Source organism: Cydia pomonella, chromosome 6, assembly GCF_033807575.1.
Source record: "Cydia pomonella isolate Wapato2018A chromosome 6, ilCydPomo1, whole genome shotgun sequence".
In the NCBI taxonomy this organism is placed as follows: domain Eukaryota; kingdom Metazoa; phylum Arthropoda; class Insecta; order Lepidoptera; family Tortricidae; genus Cydia; species Cydia pomonella.
Genome location: NC_084708.1, coordinates 19,307,309 through 19,334,138, shown reverse-complemented (window position 1 = coordinate 19,334,138; position 26,830 = coordinate 19,307,309). Strand labels below are relative to the sequence as shown.

The following is a 26,830-nucleotide window of genomic DNA, read 5'->3' as shown; positions in this document are numbered from 1 at the left end:
TACCTATGTCATAAGGCAATTTGATAAAACTTAGAAATCAAAAAGACTAAGTAGTTCTTTAAAAAGGTCAAGGTCACTGAGAGCCCATCTTTAAGTATGGAAAATAATTAAAATTGCGATTTTGTTGGTTTAATTTTGCAATTATATATATACAGGGTGATTCAGGAGACGTGAGCAGGATCAAGCTTGGGCATTCAGTAAGTTATAAGCAACTGTTTCGTACCAGTATTTGTGAGATTAACGTTCTTCTATTTTTTACTGTTCAAAAAAAAATGTTATAATTTATTTACACCATGTATGGTCACTCTATTTGTTTATCCATAACAATTGACAAATTGAATGTCATCGGAGTCTGGTTACTTTTGAAAAATCGTATCTCACTCAAGTGTGACATTTTGTTTTCTTCATAATCAAAGTGCTGTCATAACGGTTAAAGAGGTTTTATCTTTCTTAATTAAGTGTTATAGGGTGTCCATGATTGTAGATTATCAAATTTGTCCTTCCCAAAAAGTTAAATAACAGAAATAAAGCGAGATTGTTTTACCTAAACATGATGGTGAACGGTTCATTAACATTTACTGATTGTGTAGGCTTAGTCCTGCTCACGTCTCATGAATCACCCTGTATATATATATATTAGTTGATATAAAATCTTTTTTTTTATAAAATGTAAGGATCGTATGTAAAGAGTAAAGTAAATATATAGGAAAAGAGAGCCCTCTTGAAGCATTTTAAGGAAACTAATTTCGAAGCCCTATCTCTATTTTGTATCCAAAACTAGCAATGTATGTATGCGTGCACATCTACACATGCATCCGTATGTGTAGGTACTTTATTGCGAAAAATTGCTCATTTGCTATCTATTTTACTCGATTTTATTATAAATTTCAACATGTATCATCATCCCTATACAATATAAATACTCTTTATTGCATACCTCAATAAAAGAAAACAATACAAAAGAAATCATACACATAATCACAGGTAAACAACATGCGGTCTTATCGCTGAAAGGCAACCTTTGTGTTGCGGAAATTAAAAAAATTACATTGTCAGTAACCGTCGCGCTGGTAGTGGTACTGGATAAAAATAATGTTACGAAAGTGTGATCAAGAAAACAATAAATGTGATAATTAAGGTCAGTAGGTAAATTGAAGAAAATTTAAAGTTTGATAATCACTGCTGTTTTTTAAATAGGTAAAGATCTGATTGTTTCTGGTCCGATCTTTACCTGGAAGGGTCAAGATCGGATATCGGTCTACAGCAGTGCTAGGTCTGTTAACACAATTACAAAAACAAACACAGTTTCATCACAATACGCAAAATAAATTACAGAGCGAAGATCGGATAGAAGGAAGAAATCGCGAAATTTACCTTGCTCTCTGTGATTGCACATAGCACAAGCCCGACTCCCTGAGCGACGCGGGGACACTGACACTCGAGGCGCAATGAAATGGCGTCTTACACAATGTTGCCAACATTAAAAAATAAAGCCAAATTAGGGGGAAATCAATGTCCTACGTTCATCACCCGCATCCGGTATTTACCCAACATACCTTAATCGTTGAACCGCCGTATTTCAAAATGGCCCTTATTTTAATATCGGCTAGCCGTAATGTAATACGGCGGATTATACAATACAACTGCGATACTTATATATAAATCCCCTCGTCAATGTAATTTCATTAAATTTGCTATCTAGTGGCAAACATCAAAGTAGTTATATTTTACTTGTGACGCACAAGTGTGAGCAATGTTAAATACTATATTTCTAAAAAAAATTGCCTCCTACGTAATAAAAGAAAATGTGATTATTAAATTATAATACGAAAGGTGGTCAAATCGCAAAATGCTGTCGTTTTATTTAAAATAATGAAATAATTAGACCAGTTCCGAAAGTACCGGGAAATCCCGGTTCTTTAAAACAGTACCGGTTCTGCAATCCCTAATAAGGATGTTATGCCCATCACTATTCCTTCTGTGTACGTATATTTAGAAACTGTCTCCGCCTCCAATTCGTGCGATAAGGACAACTGCAGCTCGGACCGAAATTCACTCGCAAAAAACTCAAAAATCGAGGTTTCGCTCTCGACTGTTTCCTCCTCCAAAACGCAACTAATCATTATGAAATTTTGGAAATTGCAAGAGGAAGAAATAATCTATGCCGCTATGTTTTGATTTTTTGGATATTTTTTGTCATATTTGTATACTGTGCCTTTTTTACAGCCAATTCAATTGAGCCGTTTTTGCGATTTTCGAGGCGCTGTATCTTTCTTCAAAATAAAATAATCCAAAAAAGCAAAACATAGCGGCACAGATATTGATGATATTGATCTTATTTGAAAAAATCACTGCTCTAGGTTAAAAATCCAGGGAGGAATCAGTCGAGAGCGTTTGTATGGAAAAATCGCAACTAGGAATTCCTCTTAAGAGATCAATTTAACTTCTCTACTAGGAGCTCACAAGGCTTGGAAAATGGTTAAATTTCCGAACCGTACTTGGCGCAACATCTTTTAATTTCGGTTTCAATCGAATAACCGTTATTTTTAAACTGGTTTTTATGAGCACAGTTCTTGTCAAATTAACCGGTTTAGAGCATTAAAACCGGTTTCTTTCTATGTCGGTGTCTATGTTTACGTGGCCCACCACCAGCCCGACCAGCCGTTGCGTCGCTCGTCGAATAAACCGGGTTTTTAAGTTACAATAAAGTTCTTAAAACTTTAGCGTTCTTATAAAGTTTCGGAGGAAAACCGAAATAAACCGGTATTTACCAGTTCCGAGCCTTGTGCGCTCATAAAAAGCCAATAGCATTTATTGCCCTCCAATGTAAATTTTAAAAATAAATAAAGGTATGTTCCTGCCATTCCTGGCATAAAATTCATTGAATATATTTTAGTAAACTGCTTTTAGATTCATCTTGTTATTAATTAAACATGCTTCAACTGCATTACGATGCTAGTTAAGCAGCTCATACCTGCTGTAAAAAAAAATGTTAGGAAATCTACCTTTTGGCGTAGTTTGGGGTATGCGGTATGAGCCAGACGTGCACTCGGCGCAGGGCGAACCGCTCGAATCGGAGTCCGACTCTGAACGCCGCACCAGCAGCGTCATGGCTCGTGATAGTGTGTATTCGTCTATAAACAAAGAACATTATCTAGGAAACAGTCAGGAGCTGATAGACCTTCGCTTCTGTGGTTAAATAAACTCCAAGGGCCCGATTCACCTTCAACAGCTTGTTAATTAAACAGTAACAAGCTGAACTTATTTTAATACGACCTTTTAGATCGCTCACCCTGATTGGTGCATGTGAAATTAAGTGAGACTCGTGCGTGACATGCGCGCCTGTTCAAAACCATAACAAATATAGTTAAATCTGAATCGGGCTCCAAGTTTAATCCTAGTTTTGGTTACGGCGTTGAACACATTCACTGCCAGACGAAAAACGGCACGCTACCCCAGGAACCGGGCAATATATATAAGCGCCCACTGTGCGGGTTGGCAAACTCACATTATGATTAAATCAGTACTGTACGCCGAGCGCCCACCAGGCGGGCACCCCTGCGTGCGCCAGGGCTGTGCTAAGTTTCATAGTCAAACATCCTAGTAATTTAATTTTGTTAGTACGGATCTACTCACGCCCTTCACAACGTGATGCATTTACAAAGGAATTATTAATGTAAGTAATCATAAATTAAACCATTTAATCCGCGGCCAAAATTAATTATAATTTGACGCGGATTATCGGGTCGTGCATATACATAGGTTAGTCTCCAATTTGTAATTTAAGATATTAAAAACGAATTGATCCATGTCTATATTGACTATAAATAATATTATAGGTAATAAGTAAATAAATCTCTGCCGGTGTCAACCCTGCGATATGCCTGTGAAGATGTGCGCTCACCAGTTGGGTTCTTTGGCGTAGACGGTAGTCGTCTATAGCTGTGTATAAAGTGAACTCTCGCAGCGGGTTGTCAGGCATCCGAGTAAAGTTTACGAGCGCCCACCTGGTGGGTTCCTGGCAGTGAATGTGTTAACGGGATATGGCGTCCCATAAAATTTGTAAATAGGCCTATTCCGGCGTGATAAAGGCCTATTTACTCGTACACAACTGATACCTAATGTTAAGTGCCAGTTCATACATTTGTTACTTACTTGCGTCATAGAGAAATAAGAATCTTATTTCTCTATGGTTTAATAGAAAATGTATGAACTCGCAATAAACAATAATTTATGTGTAAATCGGGCCTAAGATGAAGAGTAGTAGTTACAAACTTACACAATCCGTGATAAATACAAAATTGAGCGAAAGTTACTTTTGTTAAGAATATTTCGAGCTTCTTTGGGAAACTGTTCTATCGTTAAACAGTGGCAGTCGGTAAGAAGTTATTACAGGCAGCTACGAGCTGTCTGAGGGGTTGGCTGCATGAAGCTGAGTTGTAAAATGTAATAATTCTTCCGTCTTTCTATTAGAAAATCACCGTGCAACTTCTTCACCAACCGCCTAAGATAAGGGGTAGTTGACGATAAACGAAGTTCGAAAAGTGTACCCTACCTGCGTTAGTGAGCGAGCGCTGTTTGGTCGGCGGCGGCGCGGCGGCGAGCGGCGCGGGCTCGGCGCGGCCGAAGGTGCGCAGCGTCGCGCCCGTCGCGCCCCCGGACATGCTGAACGTTGCGTATGGGCTGATCTCATACATTTCTGAAACCGCGCAAGGAAACTTTGTCAACTTTAAAATTCGGACGTAGTACATACTTATCTACGAAAGTAGTAGTAGACAGGTTGCGTTGTTTTTGTAGAGCGTGTCCATATCGTCGTGTTTTGTCAATTTTTTCATTGATTTGCTTCAGATAGTTAAGTGAGTTCTTTAAACTGAGTAATATTTATCTGGCATTGTAATTATATTGTATAAAATTGAGGTGATTATGGCTATTTTACAGTGTATTATTTTGTGGATAATGAACTACCAAATCATCCTACTTTAGCACTAAAATGGCAACGGCGGTCGGACAAATGGAAATTGAATTGTTGAAACAGGGAGTTGTCAGACGCGTGCTACCTTGCTGTTCTTTCGATGGTGGCGGCTGCTTGCCGGGCGACGAGGTATAAACCTGCTGGCAGTTTCGGCGGTTGTCTCGAGGTTCTATAGCTTTGTCCTCCGCTTCACCTGGTTCGTAGCCTTTGCGTAAACAGGACGCTGGTTCGCTGCAATCAAATATAATATTTAAATTGCATACGAAAGAGTTGCCCGTTATACTACCTCCTTCCCTCCTAATTCTTCACTACTACTATACCGTGCGTAACAAACGTAAGTACCTAAATACGTATGCTATATATGTACCTATATTACAAAGCAAAGTAATACCGTATGATTTATTACGCGAGAACAAGGTAGATTGAAATGTTGGAACTTATTTACCTACGTGACACACGGTAGTTATACGTCGCGAGGCAGAATACGGCTCGTGCAGTCAGCGTCAAAATTAGTGGATCAGACTACGCATCAAAAGTATCTGGCATTCTTTAAAAGCTTCAGAAAAAAAGATAGGTAAGTAGGTATAACTCTATATGTACTTATGTATTAGATGCTTTTGAACGGACTGTACAGATTTATTTGTAATTGGAAGAGTATTCCAGTCTTAGTCGTAGTACTTATGGCGCATTGATTCATCCGCTTCTATTGATGCTGACTATACCAATGCAATTATGTACCTTCTTCTCCATGCGAGTACAGCCAGCAACAACAACGCGGTGAGCAAGGCACAGCCCGCGCCCGCCATAAGTAAGGTGGTGTGTTCGCCGCCGCCGCTCCCCGGCGGGAAGTGCGCCGGCGCCGGGATGCGCTCTGCAATTCATGATGCAATATTTAGTAAGCACTTATATTCATTATGTAGGTAGGTGTAAACAGAAAAGAAGGCGAAGTTTTAAAAATAATCCTTACACAAAAATAATAAGAGATTACGTAGATTTTTTGAATTTTTATAAACCATATTTTTCGTTTTATGAATTTTACTTTTACAAAAAATGTCTGAGATAGTTATGCAATGAATGGATTCAGTAGTGAGTTTTATGTATTTCTAAAATCGAAAGCGTAAATCTAATTTGGAATTTCAATCTTATCCTTTTTTTTTCATGTACGATTTTTTTGTTTACATTAACAATACGTATACATAACGAATATTTACAGAGAATTACTATAACTAGCTTAAATCTAAAATAGGCCGTTGAGGCATTGTACCAAGGATGTGTGCGGCATTTCCTTATTGTATCGCAATACTGATACGTTGTGCAGGATACGCCAGCTCTTCGGTCACCAATATTATCTTGATATTTGAAATATTTGAAAAATAATGAGCAGTGGGCACTCACCTCCCTCTTCAGTAAGCGTAGAAAAATAATACGTCCCAACTGTAGTCCCAGCAGAACTAGTAGCCACCACTTTCAGATGATACCACGTAGCTGGATTCAAGTCGCACCACACCAGCGGTTCAGCGGGGGCCGCGGCGCCCGACCGCCACCCTGACTCGTCGAACCCGCGTATTGAGACTTGCAGTTGGCTCAGCGGGCAACCGTTGCTGTCCCATGTTAGGAGGTTGAGCCGGACGCAGGTGCTGTTGGTGGTGATTAGATCCTTCTCTGCTGCCGCTTTTGAAGCTGGAAAGAGTAGGTAACTTTAAATGAAAGGTAGTATTCACGTCTATTGTAGCCTCAAGATAACTATATTACAAATGACGTAGATAAAGCACGTGACATGACTTGGTAAGATTGTTGAACCGCTCTTCAAAAATATGTCAAACATTGACGATCTCCATTTGAAATTAGGTCCACCCTTACTTGACATGACGAGCTCGTCGCTGGGCTTGCTTGTGCACGCGCACGCCGCCCGGCAACCGCCTTACGGCCCAGTAGGCTTCGTTCACAAAGGAGAGATTAAGTGTGAATACTCACGTCCCCCCTTGGTAGAGACGACGAGCTCGTCGCTAGGCTCGCTGGGCCCGGCGGCGTTGTGCGCGCGTAGTCGCACTCTGTACATAGCTCCGCACGCCAGCCGTTCCAACGTATACGCACGTACTTCGCCTGGCAGCCGTGTTACGGCCCAGCCGGCTTCGTTCGCACGCGTCCACTCCAGCGTGTAGCCTGTGGAATGTAATGTGCCAGTTTAAATGCGCTGTTCAATCTGCGTAGCAAACTTTTCTGTTGTTTGTGACAACACCTACTAAATTAATTTCCATAGGAGGAGGCGGAGGAAGATTTTCTATGGATTTTAAAAATCTAACGATGCTTTTGACTACGTATTAAAAGCTCATAAGTTATGATGTTTTCCTGTAGTAGTGATCCCTATAAATGATAAAATAGGTGGTGGAGGAAGATAAGGTATATCCCAAGCCAAAGTTAGCCGAATTGCTAAGTGCAAGACTCAATGCTCGGAACTCTCACGTTACGATACGAGTATCTACCGCACCGTGTCGCTCATCAGACTTTTGTGTATTTTGTAAACAGCAGTTACTTACTATGCACAGGACTAGGAGGTGCATCCCAAGCCAAGGATAATCGCGCTGGCGCAGCACCAGCCAGCCTGATCGATGGGCGAGGTACAGGACTCAAGGCTCGAACTTCCCACGTCACCCGCTCCTCGCCCCAGGGGTTGCTTACTGTACATGTGTAGTTGTCGGCCAAACTGCGGTCCAGTTCTGAAATAATAGTTGGCTGAATGAATACTTAATACTGTAACAAAAAAACAAATTGGCCAAAAATAAGCTAGAAAGCTTGGTAAGTTGTAGCTAATCATTCATCCCCTATTAGGTATTGCGGGCCGTATGTACCGCAAGCTCGTATAACATGAATAATTAACAAATCAAGTTGAGATTTTAAAATCGCTGTACTCTAACAAATCAAAGGCGCTGAGGAAACGCTGACAAGCAGCTGAACTTAGGTAATTGAACTTTTTTTTTTAAATAAATATTATAGGACATTATTACACAAATTGACTAAGTCCCACAGTAAGCTCTATAAGGCTTGTGTTGAGGGTACTTAGACAACGATATATATAATATAAATATTTATAAATACTTAAATACATAGAACTATATAACTATACTTACTCTGTATAACGATGACTTGGTCCTTAACAACGATCCTGGGGTCAATTGCGAGAGGTGGGGCTGGCCGCGCCCGTGACCAGACGCGCAACGGCGTTGGTGAGCCTGCAGCAGCACACCGTAGTCGAACGCGTGACCCTTCCGCTACCACGATGCGACGGCCGAACGAGAGTATCTTTGCTGGAGCTGGAAAGTGTAATGAAGAACGATTACGAAGACTACAAAGCGATACAAAGAACAAGAATCGTATTCGACAGGTTACGCTGCTGATTGCCCACTAACCTCTTGGTGTTGGTTTTCTGGCGACGATGGCACTCATCTCTCCCTCTCCAGAAGCAGTGGCGGCTGTCACCCAGAACTCGTACAGCGTGTGCTCTTGCAGCCCACGTATTTCGGCGAAAAACTCCTCTTCCTCGTCTTTGTGAATCACCATGAGATGATTGTGCGGACTGACCCTGGAATTAACAATTCTGAAGTTCAAACTCATGTATATATGATGCCAAACGCCAACTATAATGGAAAATTAGCCAATAATAAACTTGATGTCTTGGAGGATTCTATCCATAATGTACCCGGACCAACCTTTGCACCCTGCGTCTGTTGTAAAGACGGTATAGCCTCCTCCTTGCAAATGGTAGCTAGCAGACGGCGATAGTATTCTCTTAGTTTGTTTTTTTGATGACATATTCTATTTATTACATCCTCTGACCCACTTTCGTGTCTTGGCACCTATTTCACCAACTTGTCAATTGACACCTGAAATTTTTCCTGTACATTTCTGGACAGATAAGTAACAACGCCTCAATATTTACTTGTGGGACCATATAATTGTCAATATCAGATGATAATTATTACAGTGGTGAAATAAGTGACTGCTGTTGACGATTTAATGTTTGATCTGGTCGTTCCGCTAGGCATTTGGCAGGCAGCTCGACAAACTTCGTACTCATCAAGTATTCAAACCCCTTGACAGTAACAGAATTCTATCGATTTAATCCTCGAACCTACCGTTGCGGCCTGCTGTAGACGGTGTAGTGCTTGATTCGGCCGTTCCGCTGCGCAGGCGGCAGCCAGCTGACAATGATCGTGCTCTCTGAGTTTGCCAACGCCTTGATGTCTGCTGGGGCACCTGGAACTGGTGGTTAATATATTGAGTAAGTTGCAAAATAATGTTTGTCGTCATAAACTGTTGTCTAGAAAAACCGAGAATATGTTGTTATAATGTTTTTTTTTTTTTTTTACAATGACGTCAAAAGCATTAACTATATTCTTAGTGACAGGTGAAGTGGATAAGTTAGCTCCGGTGGCTCGCAGCACATTAGCACAGGCATAAACTGATTGACACACCCTTGCCCGGTAAATCTTCACATTCTCTGATGCGATTACTGTAATCATACTAACTGTCTTCATGCGTGGCGCAAGTGATTGGCGAGGAGGGCGGACCGGGCCCGGCGGCGGTGCGAGCTCGAAGTACGAGCGAGTAGTTGGCGGCGCGGCGTAGCGACTGCAGTACAGCTTCGGTACCACCTGCCCGCCGCGTCTCTACTTGTCCCGAAGGGTCGTCTACTGCCTATAACAAAATTGTCAGGTGAGATTAAAATTTAATTCTATCTATTCTGTAAGCTACTTTATAGTTTCTTTCTAACCTCGTACACAACTTCATAGCCAAGCAGAACTCCTCCTCGGAGCGCGGGTGGAGGGGGTTCCCACCACACGCGCAGTGACTGTGCAGACAAAGCCTCGCATCGCACACGCTGCGGCGCTGCTTCGGGCACTATGGGTAAAAAACCGTCAATCATATATTATGGCATTCATTCCAGTCGCATTAAATTTAGTACAGAATGGAACCTAGATACGCCCGGATAAACATAAATTTTGGAAAGCGACTAAGTCTCTTAATAGTAAACAAGGGTTGCCAGTCTCAGTCAACAATGTTAGTGAACCTAAACTGATAGCGGATATGTTCGCCTCTCATTTCAAGGTTACGCCGTTGAACGTGGAGGGTGTGCCCCCGTCGGGGCTTTCGGTACCGGTGACCCCTCACGACAATAACATCTTTTTTACAATGAAAGATATTTCTAATGTTGTAAAACATATGAAGCGTGGGAAGTCCCCGGGGCACGATGGACTTAGCGTGGAGCACATCTTCCACGGCAGTGACGAGCTTTATCGTGTCCTAGCAGATTTTTTTAATGCATGCCTAGCCCATTGTTATCTTCCTCCTGACATGATGAAAACAATAGTTGTCCCTATTGTTAAAAATAAAACTGGTGACCTGTCTAGTCTTAACAACTACAGGCCTATCTCGCTGGCTACGATAATCGGCAAAGTACTCGAGAGGCTATTACAACCCGAATTGACTAGGAATCTTACAATTGATCAGGCGCAGTTTGGTTTTCGCTCAGGACTTTCAACGGATTCTGCAATATTAGGTCTGAAGTACACAGTGAATCACTATGTCAAAAGGGAAACGTCAGTGTACGCGTGCTTTTTAGATCTCAGCCGCGCTTTTGACTTAGTCAACTATGATTTGCTGTGGAAAAAGCTATTCACGTCTGGGACACCTCCTGAGGTTATAGGTCTGTTGAGGTTCTGGTACGAAAACCAAACTAACAATGTAAAGTGGGGTGACGCACAGTCTAACGATTACAGGCTAGACTGTGGAGTGCGCCAAGGCGGGTTGACATCTCCGGACCTATTCAATTTATATGTCAACGATCTTATCGGGGAGCTGAGAGGCTCCAACGTCGGTTGCCATATTGGTAACGTATGTGTTAACAATCTGAGCTACGCAGACGATATGGTGCTTCTCAGCCCCTCGATTAATGGTCTTATGAAGCTGCTTAAGATCTGCGAATATTATGCCAGTACGCATGGCCTAAAATATAACGTGCTTAAGACGGAAATGCTCGTTTTTAGGTCAGGGAAGGGTCCGGAGGTGATACCTACGGTGTGTATGAGTGGTGCGCCAATTCGGGTTGTAACGAGCTTTAAGTACTTAGGACATATCCTGGACGAGTACTTGAAAGATGACGCCGATATGGAGAGGGAGCGCAGGGCTCTCGCGGTTCGGTGCAACATGTTGGCTCGACGCTTTGCGCGTTGTTCGAGTGAGGTAAAGGTGACCCTGTTCAAAGCCTTTTGCCAATGTTTTTATACTTGTCAGCTTTGGAACAGGTACACCAGGCACTCCTTCAACGCGTTAAGGGTACAGTACAATAACGCCTTTCGTATTTTGTTGAAATTACCCCGTTTCTGCAGTGCGAAGGGCATGTTCGCGGACGCGAGGGTCCCTGACTTCTTCGCCATCCTGAGAGCCAGGTCGGCTGCCTTCCGGGCGAGATTGCTAGCCTCCAACAATGAAATTCTGTCACTGGTAGCTAAAGACTACAGTGACGAATTTAACAAACACTGGCGAAAACTGCACCGGTCCGAGAACGGCCTTTTTTAGTGCATAAGTTTTGTAAATGTTTTATTTCATTGTTTTAGGTTATAAGCATTATTATTATTATTTTTATTCTTTACTGTAATTTATGTTTTCTTTTACACCTTTTATTATGTGCATTGTAATTATTATTATTTTTGGGTTTCTTGCCTGCCAAATAAAGAATTTATTTATTATTATTATTTATTATTATTATTATAAAGCAACCCAACCCAATTGTATCAATGAATGGTGCAATATTAGTTGCGGAACTATGGTGTAGCAGTGGGCATGATAAGGCTGAAGGTAATTTTATTCATATAACAGGTATTATCCTTACCTCCTTCCAATGTAGTAGCTGTGAGAGGTGCGCTTGCAGGTCCTGCGCCTACAGCATTAAATGCTCTAACGCGAACATCATAATGCGCGTGCGTTCGTAGAGGAGCCAGCGTGGCGCTTGTGGCGCCCCAGCCTGAAGCAGTCAGCGCCCGCGTCGCGTTGTCGCTAGCTCCCGCCTCCCGCCACGTTACTACGTAGCCCAAGAGCTGCCCGTTCCATGAGTCCTGAGGTGGTGCCTTGGGTACCAGAGTATAGTTGTTAGTTTATAAAATGAAACGTTCTTAGAATTACCAAAGTTAATGCAACATTTCTGCGGTTGATGGATTAGTCTGAGTACGACTTGGTAAGTTGTTGTAAATTATAAAACCCAATTAAAAAGTGCTAATACCAAAACATACCTCCCATTTTATTAGTAGCTCTCCTGGAGCCGTAGCTTGAACGTTGACATTATGAGGTGGTTCTGACGGAGCTTCTTCTTTAGTCTGCACTATAACTGACTCAGAGTAATCGCTGTCACCGATAGCGTTTACTGCAGCAAGTCGTAACGCATACGCAGTTGCAGGTCGAAGACCTTCTACACGGTACTCCAACGTAGTTTCTGCGTTTGGGTCTGTTGTTTCTTGCCTAAAACAAGAATTAATATATTAGACAGTTGCTTGTCAGAATCAAAGAACTTTTTGTGATAAACAAACTTACTTTTCGTAAACTCTGTCTGCCGGTACCTCTCGGGTAGGCGCATCAGTCCAGTCGTTACTGTCGGGTCTGTGCCGGTCACCGACAACTCTGTATTGCAGGCGATATACTCGGACCCTTGCGTTGCCGTCGTACCCTCGTCGCCAGGCGATAGTAGCACCACGTGTGTCGGAACGTGCCACAATTAGCCCCCGGGGAGCTTCGGGGAATTCTATGGAAAATTTTACGTTATATACAATATGATACGTCCTTGATTGAATAACTACCTACTTATATAAACAATTTTAATTCTGATTATTTCGCATGCTACTTCTACCGAAAATCAAGTATCGGTGAAATTTGGCGGTTTTTGCCGCCATTCCGAATTATATAAACCAATTTTTTTTTTTCAATAAAACAGTATTTAGGTAGTGTTTGTACCTTGAACCGCTAGGTAGATGAGCAGTTCATCTCTCCCGTAAGCGTTTTCAGCGCGACAGCGGTACACGCCTGAATCATGTCGCTCGGCGTGAGCGATGTTTAGTTGAGAACTGACACCACTGTCTGAGCGCTTCTCGGAGACAGATACTCTGAAACAAAAATCCGGTTTACTGTACACACCAGAACGATTCTTGGCACCCGCTTATTTTTTTCCTTATTACCTGTATGTGGTCAAGTCTACACGTTTCATATTGTGTGTCCACTGTAATGCGAGCGGTGGATCGCCTCGCGCTTCGCACACCAGTGTTGCTTGCCCCGTGCGCTTAACTGTCATGTTTCTTGATGAAAACTCGAAGTGTGCTGGCTCTGTAGATGTATAGAAAACTATTATGTGTAACCAGTCAACATGAGGATCAGATAATATATACAGTCAGTATATTACAGTTTTTATAACAACGAGAGTCACTAAAACAGTCATAAGTAAAAGTAAGCTTGACTATATTAGACAGATGACATAATTAAAAGCCTGTTTGTTATTTTTGTTAATACATTGTTGAAGTTTGTACAAAAGCAGTAGAACTTTGGAATTAAATATGCTTTAAACAGTAGCGATATTGGTTTTTACCGTTAACAGAGACAGTGATGATCTTGGATAGTCCTCTACCGATTCCGTTTTCAGCGCGGCACATGTATTGCCCCTCGTGATGATGCGCTGCTGGAGATATTGACAACGAGCCGTTTGACAAGATTGAGAACTGCAAATCCAAGTTCGATACCTGCCTGAAGTCGTTTACCCCGGAACCTGATAAAAGATACAGTTAAGTTTGTACATTTTGAACACGTACGTAATGACAATACAAATGCATTAAGCGTTATTTAATCGGTTAGCGTTGTTAACACTGACGCCAAAGACGTCGGCGTCAAACGGTTAAAATAAAATCATACCATGACCTTTGAGCCAAGTAATTCTAGGCTCTGGGTAGCCCTTTGTAGCACAGTGCGCCAATATTTGAGTACCAAGAAGCGCGGAAACATCTTGTGGCTCGTACACCCAGGAAGGCGCCACTGTAATACAAGGAAACATTATTACTATACATACTTATACGGAAATGATTATAAGTTGTATAAAAAAGGTCATGTTAGGAGTTAGGGGCATGACCAATAAATAAAAAACCGGCCAAGTGCGAGTCGGATTTACGCACGAATGGTTCCCTACCATTATCTATAAAAACGGCAAAAAAATCACGTTTGTTGTATGGGAGCCCCCTTTAATATTTATTTTATTCTGTTTTTTAGAATTTTTTGTTATAGCGGCAACAGAAATACATCATCTGTGATTTTTTTTAACTGTATAACTATTACGGTTCATGAGATACAGCCTGGTGACAGACGTACAACAGACGGACGGACAGCGGAGTCTTAGTAATAGAGTCCCGTTTTACCCTTTGGGTACGGAACCCTAAAAGTTGGTTTAGTTATTACCAATTGTTATCAATGTAAGTAATACTATAATGTACTCGTAGCTTACGGGCAGATAATTAATTAAAAGCGTATCCTCCTATTATATAATATATAATCTAATATAAATCAGTGTCTGTCTAGCAAGTTCTGTTTCACTATAATCAAGAATACAAATGCATTTACCTTTGACAGCGAGTCTCGCAGTGTGATTCACTTCTGCAGCAGAATTGGTAGCAACACACGTGTACTCGCCGCTATGTTTCGATGTTACGTGTGAGAAGATTAGGAAGCTAAACTCATCGAGTGACTTTTCTTGTACCTGGAATGTAAAATTGCATTGAAAAAAAAACACATATTTTTGTACGTTTTAATTTTCTATGGCATCTAAATACACACGTGTGTAAATCGTTAAATCGACAAATCGTTACTGACCTGAAGATTAGAAGGAATATGCTGTCCATCTTTCAGCCACGAGAAGTATACCGGTTTATCACCAGACGTAATGCCACACAGCACTTGAATTGAACTACCTTCTACGAGGTCCGGAGGAAATGTGAATCCAGAAATCTTCGGAGGATCTGAAAATAAGAAATATTTTTATAGATCGCTGAATCGACTCTGGTTTGAATGGTTAATAGAATTCGCGGTTGGCTTTTAACTTACTTCTAACAAAAATTTGCACATCTTTCTGTGCATACTGCCCCGAAGGTGCTGTGACCCGACAAGAGTAAACACCTGCATCTGCAGGTTCGGCCGGCCACAGCAATAGCTCGCCTCCCATCCCTGATAGCGCGCGCCCACCGCTGGGGCTTAAGTCCATACCACCGCGCTGCCAGACTATCTCACTGGAACAAGTAAGATAAGTTAAAATTGTCCACATTGTCGCAATTTAGCATCGCAGGGATGAATATTGTTTTGCTGCTTTTTTGTTGTTCCACTATGATCATGAACACCTTATCCGTTTTTCTTTAAACATGCGAAGTAGGTAAGTTTAGCGCTAGCATATAAACAGGGATGAATTTAGAAAAATACCTTGATCAATTTACCAACTTGATCGAGAAGTCTGTAAAGATAACATATAGGTAAGGGGTAACTAAAGAACAAACGACTAAAAAGGTAAACGGAAATAAAATGAAACTTATAAGTTTACTAAGCAAATGCACCTCCATCAACCTGATTGGAAATCCAGAGTAGGGGCAGTAGACTGTAGTGTTCACGCCAGCGACTACGCGCACTGGGCCAACGCTGCGAATTGACGGGTGACCTGGAAACGAACCGAAGGTCTAAATTAAATATTGAATTATATTATAAATCACTGAGTTTTAAAGATAAAATAGAGAACCGGCAGTGTGGGAAGATTTGCTACCAGCATTTCCAAAATTTTATATTAATTCTGCAAATCGACGAATCTCATTTTACCCTGCAAATATACAACATTAGCAACACTTTACGGAACTTGATATTAAAATGCCCACGGGCTTTCAAACTAACTTGTCTGCAGGGTATACGTTTTTATGGCATTATATGTACATATACAATAAAAAATTCCATAAGCTGTTACGTTATTTAACTTGCTTATTAATAAGAAGTAGGGACTAAAGTTTTTCATGTACCGACAATTCCAAGCTAAATAAACGCGCGAATGATAACTGACATAATTTAGACTAGAGACCTGATGGCTAGAGGCCTGATGATTAGCTTTTATCTACTTACCGTAAACGTTAAGACGTGTGGAATGTTCAGCGGCGCCTCGCGAATTGTGCGCGCGGCAAGTATATCGTCCACCATCTTCTGGGCGTACCGACGATATGTTCAGGTAGCTGACCACGTCACCGTTGGCGCTCATAAATTGACTGATGGTTCTGTAATTATGAAAACCTGTAGTTCAATAATGTGCTTCATAGGGTAATGTTTTTCTCTTCTTCAGTCGATCCCCCAATGCTGAGAATCGTGACAAAATGTCCTTTTGTTGTAAACCAGGTTCCTCCATAAGCTTCTATTCCTCGCCAAGCGCTTAGCCTCATGCAGGGTAATGTTTACTTAAGAAGTAAGTAAATATCACATCTAATCAAAAACATTTTCATGTAAAATGTTACCAAGATGAAACCAGCTAGCAATATCAAAAAGTTATCAGCTCTCTTTTAGAACCAAGCTTCTAACTCTACAAGCCGCAACATGGTTCGCAATCATGACTAGCAATCCACTGATACTTGACTACATATATCTCTCTATGCCTATCTACATATTTATATCACTATTTCAACCAATCATAGAGAAATTATTTCTCTATGCTGCGATCTAAATATGGAGCTCCTGAATTCTAAAACGCATATTGCATTAGCCATATCAGGCATCGCTTGGAGCTTTAAAACTTGCCTCTACTATACTGCTTTATAAGTAGCTTTGTGCTCGCATATTACAATTACTACTCTGCAGCACAAGAAATTACCTTTGCGGTGTATTGAGCTCTTCTATGGGCTGCATATCGAGCAACCAAGTGAACCGCGGCGGCGGCGAGCCTGACGCGGCGCAGTGCATTGCTAACGCCGGTCCCGGGTGCAAGGCCTGCTCGATGAATGTGTAATGCAGCTCGGGTGCTGTGTCTGTGGACAATAGTTGTCATCTTTTTGAACGCCAAAAATCCTTTGAAGTGCTGTTGGTTGTCGTGTCAAAGAATACCGTACGTTACCAATTACCTGGGTGTAAAGATGCAAATCTTTAACGCTCCATGGCGAACGAAAAGATAACTATGCTACGCTACGGAGCGTGAACGATTGGCATCTTGTCTACGCACCCTGACGTACCTCCTAAAGTATTAATCACGTTAGCCTGTGCGCCAACTTTTCGATAAGACAAATAGAAATATTTATTCGTAAACACAAAAGAGAATTTACATATATATACCTAACAAAAACGTACAAAAAAATGTAAAATGTCATTCCAAAAGTAAATTTTATTTGGATATCTTATTGAAGACCGTTGGAAGACTTTAACTTGTGAAGATGACCTCGATTAGTTGTAATTGTGGAATAACATTAATATACATATCAAATAATGAGTGACTTAAAAGCCTATCTAACTTACGTAAGTAACTTGAACATTTTAAACTTAGTTCCAGATATTACCACCATTTCTTTTCATCTTTTATCAAATTACCACTGGGTACAACTGAGAAACAAAATCCAAGTCATATATAAAAGTTGAATAACTACGACCAAGCAAGCGCCAAGGCAGTTTAAACTCGTGATTAAACGGGTTATTTCGGTTTTGTGTCGAATTAAGGGTTAAGAGTAAATGTATGGATAAACGATATTTCGGATACTATTAACCCGAGATCCGTTATCATTACTCATTACAGTCACATATAACCATAGGCATAAATAAATATTACTCCTGTTCATCCCCCTAATGAGTCGAGATAGGCGCAAACATTAAGCTAACCATCAACGGGAAGCCAGCCGTAAATGACCGGAAAAAGGCCAAGAAAAACAATAAGACTGATGTTAGGCAGGCTAACATACGACGATAATGTTTACCGACTGCACCCATAAGGAAAACAAATACAGAAGCTAGGTTTTGAGTAATCTGTCAGACAATCTGGTGATGAGTAGATATCCATTTATATTGTATGAACATATTTGTTTGTAGGGATAGTATCATTCTGAATACGAGGTGCAGTTAAAAAAAACATTGTTGCTTGTGGTACAAGATAGCGTATCTATTATATATAAAATGAGTTTCATAAACTTCCGATTGGTCGGTTACATTTTGTAAAGATAAGAAATACACGTACAGTAAATTTGTAGGTACTACTGTAGGTATAAGGTATACTTATATCTGCCTTACTTGGTTAGACTTCTAACCAAGTAAGGCTTCAGAGGAAAGTAGGTAATTACCTATAGGTCAAACCTGGGTTTTAACCTGTACAAGCATTGGCGTTGCGTAGGCGAAGTGGGCTCTCGCCCACGGCCTAGCACTTAATGGGGCCCACAAAGCCAACCATTTTATTACCTTAGGAATATAATACAGATTGAGAGAAAAGGGCCGCGGAGATGTGACTTCGCCCACGGCTAGATTAGTTCTCACTGTGTACAAGTTATCGTAAGTCTTGTTATAATAATCGTTTTATTTGTTTGTTCATTTTGTAGTGTATTGTTTTTAAAACTTCTATACAATAGTGTATAATATACAGCTACTTGAATATAATTAGGTACATATATATTAAATACAGTCAAAGTACAGACTTTCTTATTATTACAAGTTTTCTCACGGAGATTCTAGAAAGGCTTTGCGGGGCCCAAGAGCTCCGCGGAGCACATTTTGAGAAATTGAGAATGGCTGGTCTACTGTATATTTCCGCTGTGAAAGCAATCATATCATGTCAGTATGATTGCGAACATCGGATTGTTAGATAAATCAACACGCGCCAAACACATTCCAATCAGTGTGCGCAAACATCACTAGCGATTTAGATAACAGTTACGAAAATACCTACTAAAAATTCTAACACGTTAAAAACAGAGCGTTATTAATTTAGCTTGCTGTAATAACGAGTAACGTAGATAACAATTTGCGTTATTAATTTTTCAGTCTGCTGATTTTTAATATGTTTAGTGAAGCAGGTATGTAGATAAAATTGGCAAATTTATAATAAAACATGAACATTGTTAGGTATTCAAGGTATGCAGATATTTTCAGATATATTTATTGATGAATACTGTCTTACTTAAAGACTAATTTCGTTTGTTTACTGATAGTATATTGCCTATTCTCCCCCATAGCAGATAACAGGCAATGACACTACGATACGAGTGTCTTCAACACACTGCAACAATTAGATGCAGACACACAAGTTATGGGGTCCTAAATTGCGCGCGGGCAGCGGTCGTGAGGTCTTTATTACACGACCTGACGCCGGACGCTATGACAGGCGATACTTTACTGTGTGGTGAATGTAACAAGCTGAAGCAGGATTAATGCCACTGATAATTAAGACTTCGCTGTTATCAATACATTACTTATTATTTTATTTTATTTTTTACGGTATCCAGCATTTAAATGTAATTAACAAATCAAAGAGCCAATTTTTGAAATTCGAGTGCTCGATTTCGTCACTGGAAAATCTGTGGAAAACGGCGAAATGCTATTTTTAGGGTTCCGTAGTCAACTAGGAACCCTTATAGTTTCGCCATGTCCGTCTGTCTGTCTGTCTGTCTGTCTGTCCGAGGCTTTGCTCCGTGGTCGTTAGTGCTAGAAAGCTGAAATTCGGCATGGATATATAAATCAATAAAACCGACAAAGTCGTACAATAAAATATAAAAATTTAATTTTTTTGAGGGTACCTCCCCTACACGTAAAGTGGGGGTGAATTTTTTTTTTGCTTCAACCCTACAGTGTGGGGTATCGTTAGAAAGGTCTTTCAAAACTAATAGGGGTCTTCGACAAACATTTTTTGATAAAGTGAATAGATTCGGAGATAATCGCTCCGAAGGAGAAAAAAAATGGGCCCCCCCCGTCTAACTTTTGAACTATAGGTTCAAAAAATATGAAAAAAATCGTGGAAGTAGAGCTTAAGAAAGACATTAAATGAAAACTATAGCGGATATGATCAGTTTAGCTGTTTTTGAGTTATCGCAAAAAGTTGCTCCCATAGTAAAAAGACTTACTTTAATTAGGTACTGATTTTGCAAATTTGCCTATTTGTTTAACTCGCGTGAAAGGTACCGTTTCATCCCTTGGTTAACAATTTACTATACTTTAAGCTCCAGTTTCGCTTATTGTGACGGAAGAGTAACTACGGAACCCTACACTGAGCGTGGCCCGACATGCTCTTGGCCGGTTTTTTTAATACGAGCGTTAGAAATTGGGAATCTAGTGGTATTGACTACTCGTTATCAATTCTATTTTTAACCACATCAAATCGTTTGAGGAAAACCGCCTCAATGCCTTAGATACCAAACGCCAACAACGTAAAGAGAGACCGAAGCCATACACGTATACATACAACGCGTCTGGTCAACTATATTGTAACACCTGCAAAAGAGTCTTTAAGACCAAGTTCGGCCTGGCCAGCCACATTAGAGCCCATAATCGGCGTAATCCGTAATTGCTGAGGTCGCCGTCATCGAAATCGATGAGGAGGACTAAACGTAAAAATAAAATCAATTCTATTTCTAGAATTTAAATGTTTAGTAGTGGAGATATTATTAAATGCAGAACACGAAATTTAAAATACACTTAGTAAATACATAAAGTATTAGAAATGTGCACTTGCATGTCAAGAAATTAACCACACGTGTGTAAGTTAATAAAAAGACGCTAAATTAAGAAAAAGCCGTCCAAGTGCGGGTCGGACTCGCGCACCGAGGATTCCGTACAAACCTGTAGGTATATATTATTATATGATGTTATTAAAAAAAAATACGGTTTTCGCAATTTTTAGTTTATCAGTGCCCCTAGTGTACATTTAGTCGATAGCGAAACGTGACGTACGCGTTTGCGTTAAGTCTCATTTTGTATGGGTTTTTGAACAGCGCGCCAAGCGGGACGTTTTGGAAAGTCAAAAATCTCATACAAAATGACACTTAACGCAAACGTGTACGTAACGTTTCGCTGTCGAAAATATTTACACTAGGGGTACTGTACTATAAGACGTTGCATCGTACCAAATTTCAAGATTCTGAGTTCACGGGAAGTACCCTGTAGGTTTTGATTCCCTTGCGAGTGTCGAATATTTGCGGTATAAACGGCTGTATCTTTTGATTGCGTTGGCTTAGAAGTTTAATTTTTTCACAGCTCTAAATGAAAGTAGACCTGAGTATTTGATATAATTTCCAGCTTGATACCTCCACGCGTTTCTGAGAAAAAGGGTTTTGACAGACACACGGACGGACGGACGGACAACAAAGTGATCCTATAAGGGTTCAGTTTTTTCCTTTCGAGGTACGGAACCCTAAAAAAGTAAGCATGTTTACTAATCGAAAACAGAATGAATGAATAAGATATGAAATGAATAAAATAAGATGTTATATTCTTAAAAATAGTAATATTAATGAAATTATTAGAATAATATTTAATAAATAAAATTGGTATCGCGGTAAAACCTTAAATTAAAATAAAGGTTCTTGAAAAGTTTAGAGCCTATCTTGTTACTTGAACCGATTACGTATATTTGGCGCAGCGCCAACTTTGCTGCATTGTTAGCCTTATATTAACAATAACAAAATATTCCACCCCGATGGACTAATTGCGTAATTGCTAAATACCCCTTTCAACGTAATGGTTCCTTTTAACTTGCTTGTTTATTTCTGTTAGCGAGCATTGTTTGCAAGATCAAGATGGTATTTTAAAACGTGCTTGTATTGCGGGAATGTTGTCAATTTCATTGTAATCTGAAGGCGGAAACGGGAAATGTTTTGATGTATCTGAACATGAATGAACGAAGGATGAAGCTTCATAAATTAATGTAACAGATACACTCTTACACCAAATAAAGACCATAATTATACATATTACGTTGAAATAGACAGAAAATTACTTTCTTTTGAGCTAGGTAGTTAGGTAGGTTTGGTTAGGTTAATTATATATTTCTTTTCTTTTCTCATATCGTACATGTATACAGTACCTACTAATTCCAACAAGGAATTAATTATATTATGTAGTAATCCTATATTCTACCTGGTACTTGTTGAATACATTTCAACAAGCATACACTCTAGTATGCACCTATTCGTACATATTAGATATATTCATATTCATAAATACTCAGCTGGTGGTTACTGATTTATAAGCCTTAATACCAATAGAGAGCGATGTTATGACTATGTTTTCTGCTTAACGAAGTGAAACTTAATTTGGTTAAATTAATAAATAACCATATAATTTTTTTTTTGATAAACCCCCTACGCCAAAATTATCAATTTTATGCCAAATATACTTACATCATTTTGAAAATGAGCTGATACTCTTCAAACTGCTGGACCGATTTCCATCAAATATTATTAAGAATCATGGCAAGGAAACTCGCTTTCACGGGAAATAACTGCATCGAAAACGATGCCACAGACAGACAAAGACGTGCTGTACAAATCGTCGATGATCCCAAACTCACAAGCGGTATTGAACCTTTAAGTCTAAGGAGAGACTTTGCCTCCTTATGTGTGTTCTACCGCTTGTACAATGGGCTCTGCTCTGAAGAATTGTTTGACATGAAGCCCACGGCTACTTTCTATCACCGCACCGCCCGCCGTCGGCAGGGTGTTCATCCTCACACCCTAGAACCTAAATGGTCACCCACTGTGCGGTTTAAGAGGAACTTCCTCCCGCGCACGCTCCGGTTGTGGAATGAGCTACCTGCCGAGGTTTTCCCGAGGGTCTACAGTATGAGGTTCTTCAAAAAGGAGTGTACAGATTTTTAAAGGGTCGGCAACGCGCATGTAACACCTCTGGAGTTGCAGGCGTCCATAGGCTATGGTGACTGCTTACCATCAGGCGGGCCATATGCTTGCTCGCCACCGTCTTGGTATAAAAAAAAAGACAAACATTGGCGTCAAACATATAATACACCTATTTTTGCGCAAATCATTAGCGTGATCGAGATTTTTTTTATTAAGTAAGGAGAAATGAAACAGTTCACCAACTCTTGCGGCTTCTGGCTCGTGGCTCTGGAAGTAATTGTTATTACTTTAGCAGGCTCTGCCAGAACAAAGATCAATTTAAATTTAAACTTAAGCAAGCCGTAGAATCTTATTTCATAACGAATTCGATCTTAAATATTTGATAAACAGCGCTTAATTCACCATAATATTTAATGATACAAATGTAAATATTTGTTCATAATTAATCAAATATTGCAAAGCAAAATATTCAGGCAACACGTTTTCCTATAAGCTCCTACTAATTGATGCAAATGTTGAAAATCAAAATGTTCTGTTACATTACCGCAAATTCTATCACAATTTTAATGAAGTCCCAGTTCGGCATCTGATTAATTCTGGCATCAAAATTGTTAAGTTGCTCAATTCCATGTTGACCTAATCAATAGTAACTGTGACTAACATTTTAGCCGCTTAGGTGCAAATTTGTTTATCAAATATTATTTTATCTGACAGAACATCTATTCTGGTCATTCAATTATTTTATTCAAATCTGCGTCACAAGGGTAATTAATTTAACAATAGTCATTGGTCCAACAAGAGAGCAAAGTTAATTTTTGCTGTGAGTGCTGATTTAGTTCCAAGCTAGGAAATATTTTACAAAAATATGGAATCTTGAGCAAAGTGAGTGACTCTAAGGCACGAGGTGCAAAAACACTTTGCTCACGTATGGCACAATCAACTTTTCACCATAGCAGTGAGAACATATTAGAGGGGGTTAAAACATAATATGAAAGTCAAGTTCCCAAAATAAATGTATAAATCACGCAAACGTCACAGACCCCATCCCATTTCCCCTTTTATAAGTACTCTCTGTTCCACTAGGTAGTCACATTAATATTCATGTTCCCGTTCCCATATCCGTTCTTGTTCCCATTCGCTTTAATGTTCCTGTTTTCGTTACCTTTTTCCTACTGCGACTGGACTGAGACAGGACTACGACTAAATTGCGACTGACTGGACTGGGACTGTAATTGGACTGCGACTGGACTATAACTGTATTGGGACTGTGACTGGACTACGATTGCGACTGGACTGCGCCTGCGACTGGACTACGATTGGAGTGCGACTAGACTATAACTGCGATTGAACTGCAACTGGACTGCGACTGCTAACCAAAATTCAAGATTTAATGTACTCCGTAAGTATTATAGGCCTCAAGGGCTCTGTCACAAAATAATGATTTCATTGCACTTTCTTTGTATTCACAATTTATTTATTTATTTAATCTTTACTGCACAACACATGAAGGTAAAAATGGCGGACTTAAGGCAGTCTCTACCAGTAAAAGTACGCGCTAAACCAGAAATATTAAGTAGGTGCAGTGTCTTTTAAGATAAATTAAATTGTAACCAAGACTATACATGAATATTTAACAATAGCTCGTGTTATCCACGATGACGCGCAGATTTGTCAAATCTAACTTTTAATAATTAATATCAATGATAATACGAATCAAGGCATCTTCTTGAATGACACGATCTACATATTGATAAATTTATACATATTTATTATATATTATAAATAGACATAGATACATTGATACATACATTTTTATATAAGTACCTACCGAGCGTGAATCTAGGAAGGCGATGAAAAAAGTTTGACAAGATCATCGCCTTTTCTCATGACATGCGCCACTCAACACTTGTCACAGCGACGTGATGCATTGCCTGTCCGGTTATTGCCGCTGCGTTAATCAATAAAGCCCCACCCGGGTGGAATCGCGAGCCGGTCAATCGCGACGGGTAATTAATGCCTGGCTCATTTCGCACTAGGTTATGCCAAATGCAAGCCTTTGTTCAATATTGCGCGTCCCATTTTAGCCTGTACGCAAGGCTAAAATGGAACGCGCAATATCGAACAAAGCCTGGGTCTTGTTTCGACAGTTTTGATGGTGCTAGTCTTGATTGATACTAATGGTTTTTGGTACGTCTCTTCGAGATATAAACGATGTAATACATAAAAATGTATCTTTACATTCAGCAAAATAGCGCAGAAAAGTCCGATACTGCTTGTTCTATAAAAAAGACACGCAACTGTTTTAAATAACTAGTATTTATAGAAATAGAAATAGAAATAGAATTTGTTTTATTCATAAACACACAAACAGTAATAGACAGACATAAAAGAGAACATAGTGAGAGTAAAGTGTCACGAAATGGCCTCATCTCAGCATGTTGCTGGCGACTTCCAGCGCTGATCTTCCGATGAGACCATCGAGTGCGAAATAGTCACGGAAGGTAACAGAAAAAAGGAAAGAAACATAAAATAAACATGACGAACATACTTAACACTAAATAAAATTGCACGGACGAAACGAATGTCCAGTCTGTACCGGTCCGGTCGGATCGTATCGTGGTGCGGCATTAAGCGTGCGCAACTAGCGCCAGGTCAGCGGTATTTCGCTCCGAACTGAGAACCCGCGATTCACCATTAAAGAGATCATTGAATGCACCTACTTAGTCGGCAAAGGATCGAAAACCGCATGCGATCTATTGCAAGGTCTGTGTAGCCCTTAACTGAAAGATTTGAGTCACTTTAGAGATTAAAATTAACTGTATCCGTGGTAATGGTAAGCCGTAATCCTTCTGGTAAAATGTCAAATATCTATATGATGTTTATCTTATTTCGTTTTAATCTAGCCAATTATATTAAAATCGTATTTGAAAAAACAATATTATAAACGTGTAAATCGAGCAGTTTCATTTGATACCAAATTCGACCACACTTTCTTGCAAAGAATAGCAAGAGCCCTTACAAATAGCTTTTTGGCCTTTAGACTATTTTAGCTCCATAACCCCTTGATCGAGCCAGCTCATAATTTCATGGCTAAAATATAATGCCCTCAACTATTTCATTCAAATTAGAACAAATTGTCTTAAGTTATTTTTCATCAAACTATCCTCTGATAGTTCAACTTAAAACATCGAAATGCTGGGACGTGCCCCTAGCCAGCCGTGTGTGCCAAGTTGAATGTGAACTTCACGTCATCGCTTCGCTCGCTCGTTCGATAATATTGACATTATGTATTGGGACTTCTTTTTATTCTTATGTTTCCCTTTTTTAGAGTAACATGAGTGAGTTCTACCAACGTATCTAAAATTCGTAGGTACCTATATTTTTTATCTCGCCATCCTCAAACCCTATTTCCGTTGTAATTGTCAAAATCAAGCTTAGGATTCCCGGGAAAAACCTTTTACACACAGGCTCTGCAAAATTAAATTTTGGCTTTGACATGACGTAGCTTATTTTATCTATCTTTTTTATCCCTCTAAAGCTACATGTGTAAAATTGGTAACATAATTGCTATTAATTTTATTGGATTCTGTGTTTTTTAGCGTCATGCTTTCATTAACCCTTTACGGCCGGGAAAAATATTTTGCAAAGATTCATAAAAAATGCATGTGAACCGTTTTTAATTGTTATAAAATACGCGTATAAAATGTTTAAAAAAATCCTAGTGTCCTTTATCATAAAAAAAATCGCGTGCACGAAAGTGACGTTCAGGAACTATCTGGAAATGCACGAACGTGCAAATTCATTGAGTTTTGTAAAATAATATGACTAAAACGCAACATTTTACAGAACAATGCATGTGTATGCTGCACATGCATAGCATATGAAGTAATCAGTATTCAATTTAGCATAATAATTATCACAATTTTCTTTAAGAATCAACATCTTAACGATTAAAGAATGATTAAAAACAATAATCAACAATTGTAAAGTACTCTCAATT

The 26,830-nt window shown here is 39.8% G+C and overlaps 1 protein-coding gene across 1 annotated transcript in view; it reads right to left on the bottom strand.

Moving 5' to 3' along the window:
• LOC133519217 (cell adhesion molecule Dscam2-like) overlaps positions 1-26,830 on the bottom strand; it is a 77,973-nt gene that overhangs the window by 4,294 nt on the left and 46,849 nt on the right. The window contains exons 7-31 of the mRNA XM_061853207.1: positions 16,884-17,037; positions 16,148-16,296; positions 15,608-15,698; positions 15,098-15,279; positions 14,867-15,012; positions 14,618-14,753; positions 13,919-14,038; positions 13,599-13,775; positions 13,195-13,339; positions 12,974-13,122; positions 12,557-12,764; positions 12,259-12,484; positions 11,862-12,096; positions 9,744-9,871; positions 9,499-9,667; positions 9,106-9,232; positions 8,380-8,552; positions 8,101-8,283; positions 7,510-7,689; positions 6,947-7,135; positions 6,368-6,652; positions 5,711-5,843; positions 5,058-5,203; positions 4,556-4,699; positions 3,006-3,134 (exon numbers count right to left, since the gene is read on the bottom strand). Of these exons, the coding sequence (XP_061709191.1) occupies positions 3,006-3,134; positions 4,556-4,699; positions 5,058-5,203; positions 5,711-5,843; positions 6,368-6,652; positions 6,947-7,135; positions 7,510-7,689; positions 8,101-8,283; positions 8,380-8,552; positions 9,106-9,232; positions 9,499-9,667; positions 9,744-9,871; positions 11,862-12,096; positions 12,259-12,484; positions 12,557-12,764; positions 12,974-13,122; positions 13,195-13,339; positions 13,599-13,775; positions 13,919-14,038; positions 14,618-14,753; positions 14,867-15,012; positions 15,098-15,279; positions 15,608-15,698; positions 16,148-16,296; positions 16,884-17,037 (4,104 nt within the window). The remainder of the gene's footprint in view (positions 1-3,005; positions 3,135-4,555; positions 4,700-5,057; positions 5,204-5,710; positions 5,844-6,367; positions 6,653-6,946; positions 7,136-7,509; positions 7,690-8,100; positions 8,284-8,379; positions 8,553-9,105; positions 9,233-9,498; positions 9,668-9,743; positions 9,872-11,861; positions 12,097-12,258; positions 12,485-12,556; positions 12,765-12,973; positions 13,123-13,194; positions 13,340-13,598; positions 13,776-13,918; positions 14,039-14,617; positions 14,754-14,866; positions 15,013-15,097; positions 15,280-15,607; positions 15,699-16,147; positions 16,297-16,883; positions 17,038-26,830) is intronic.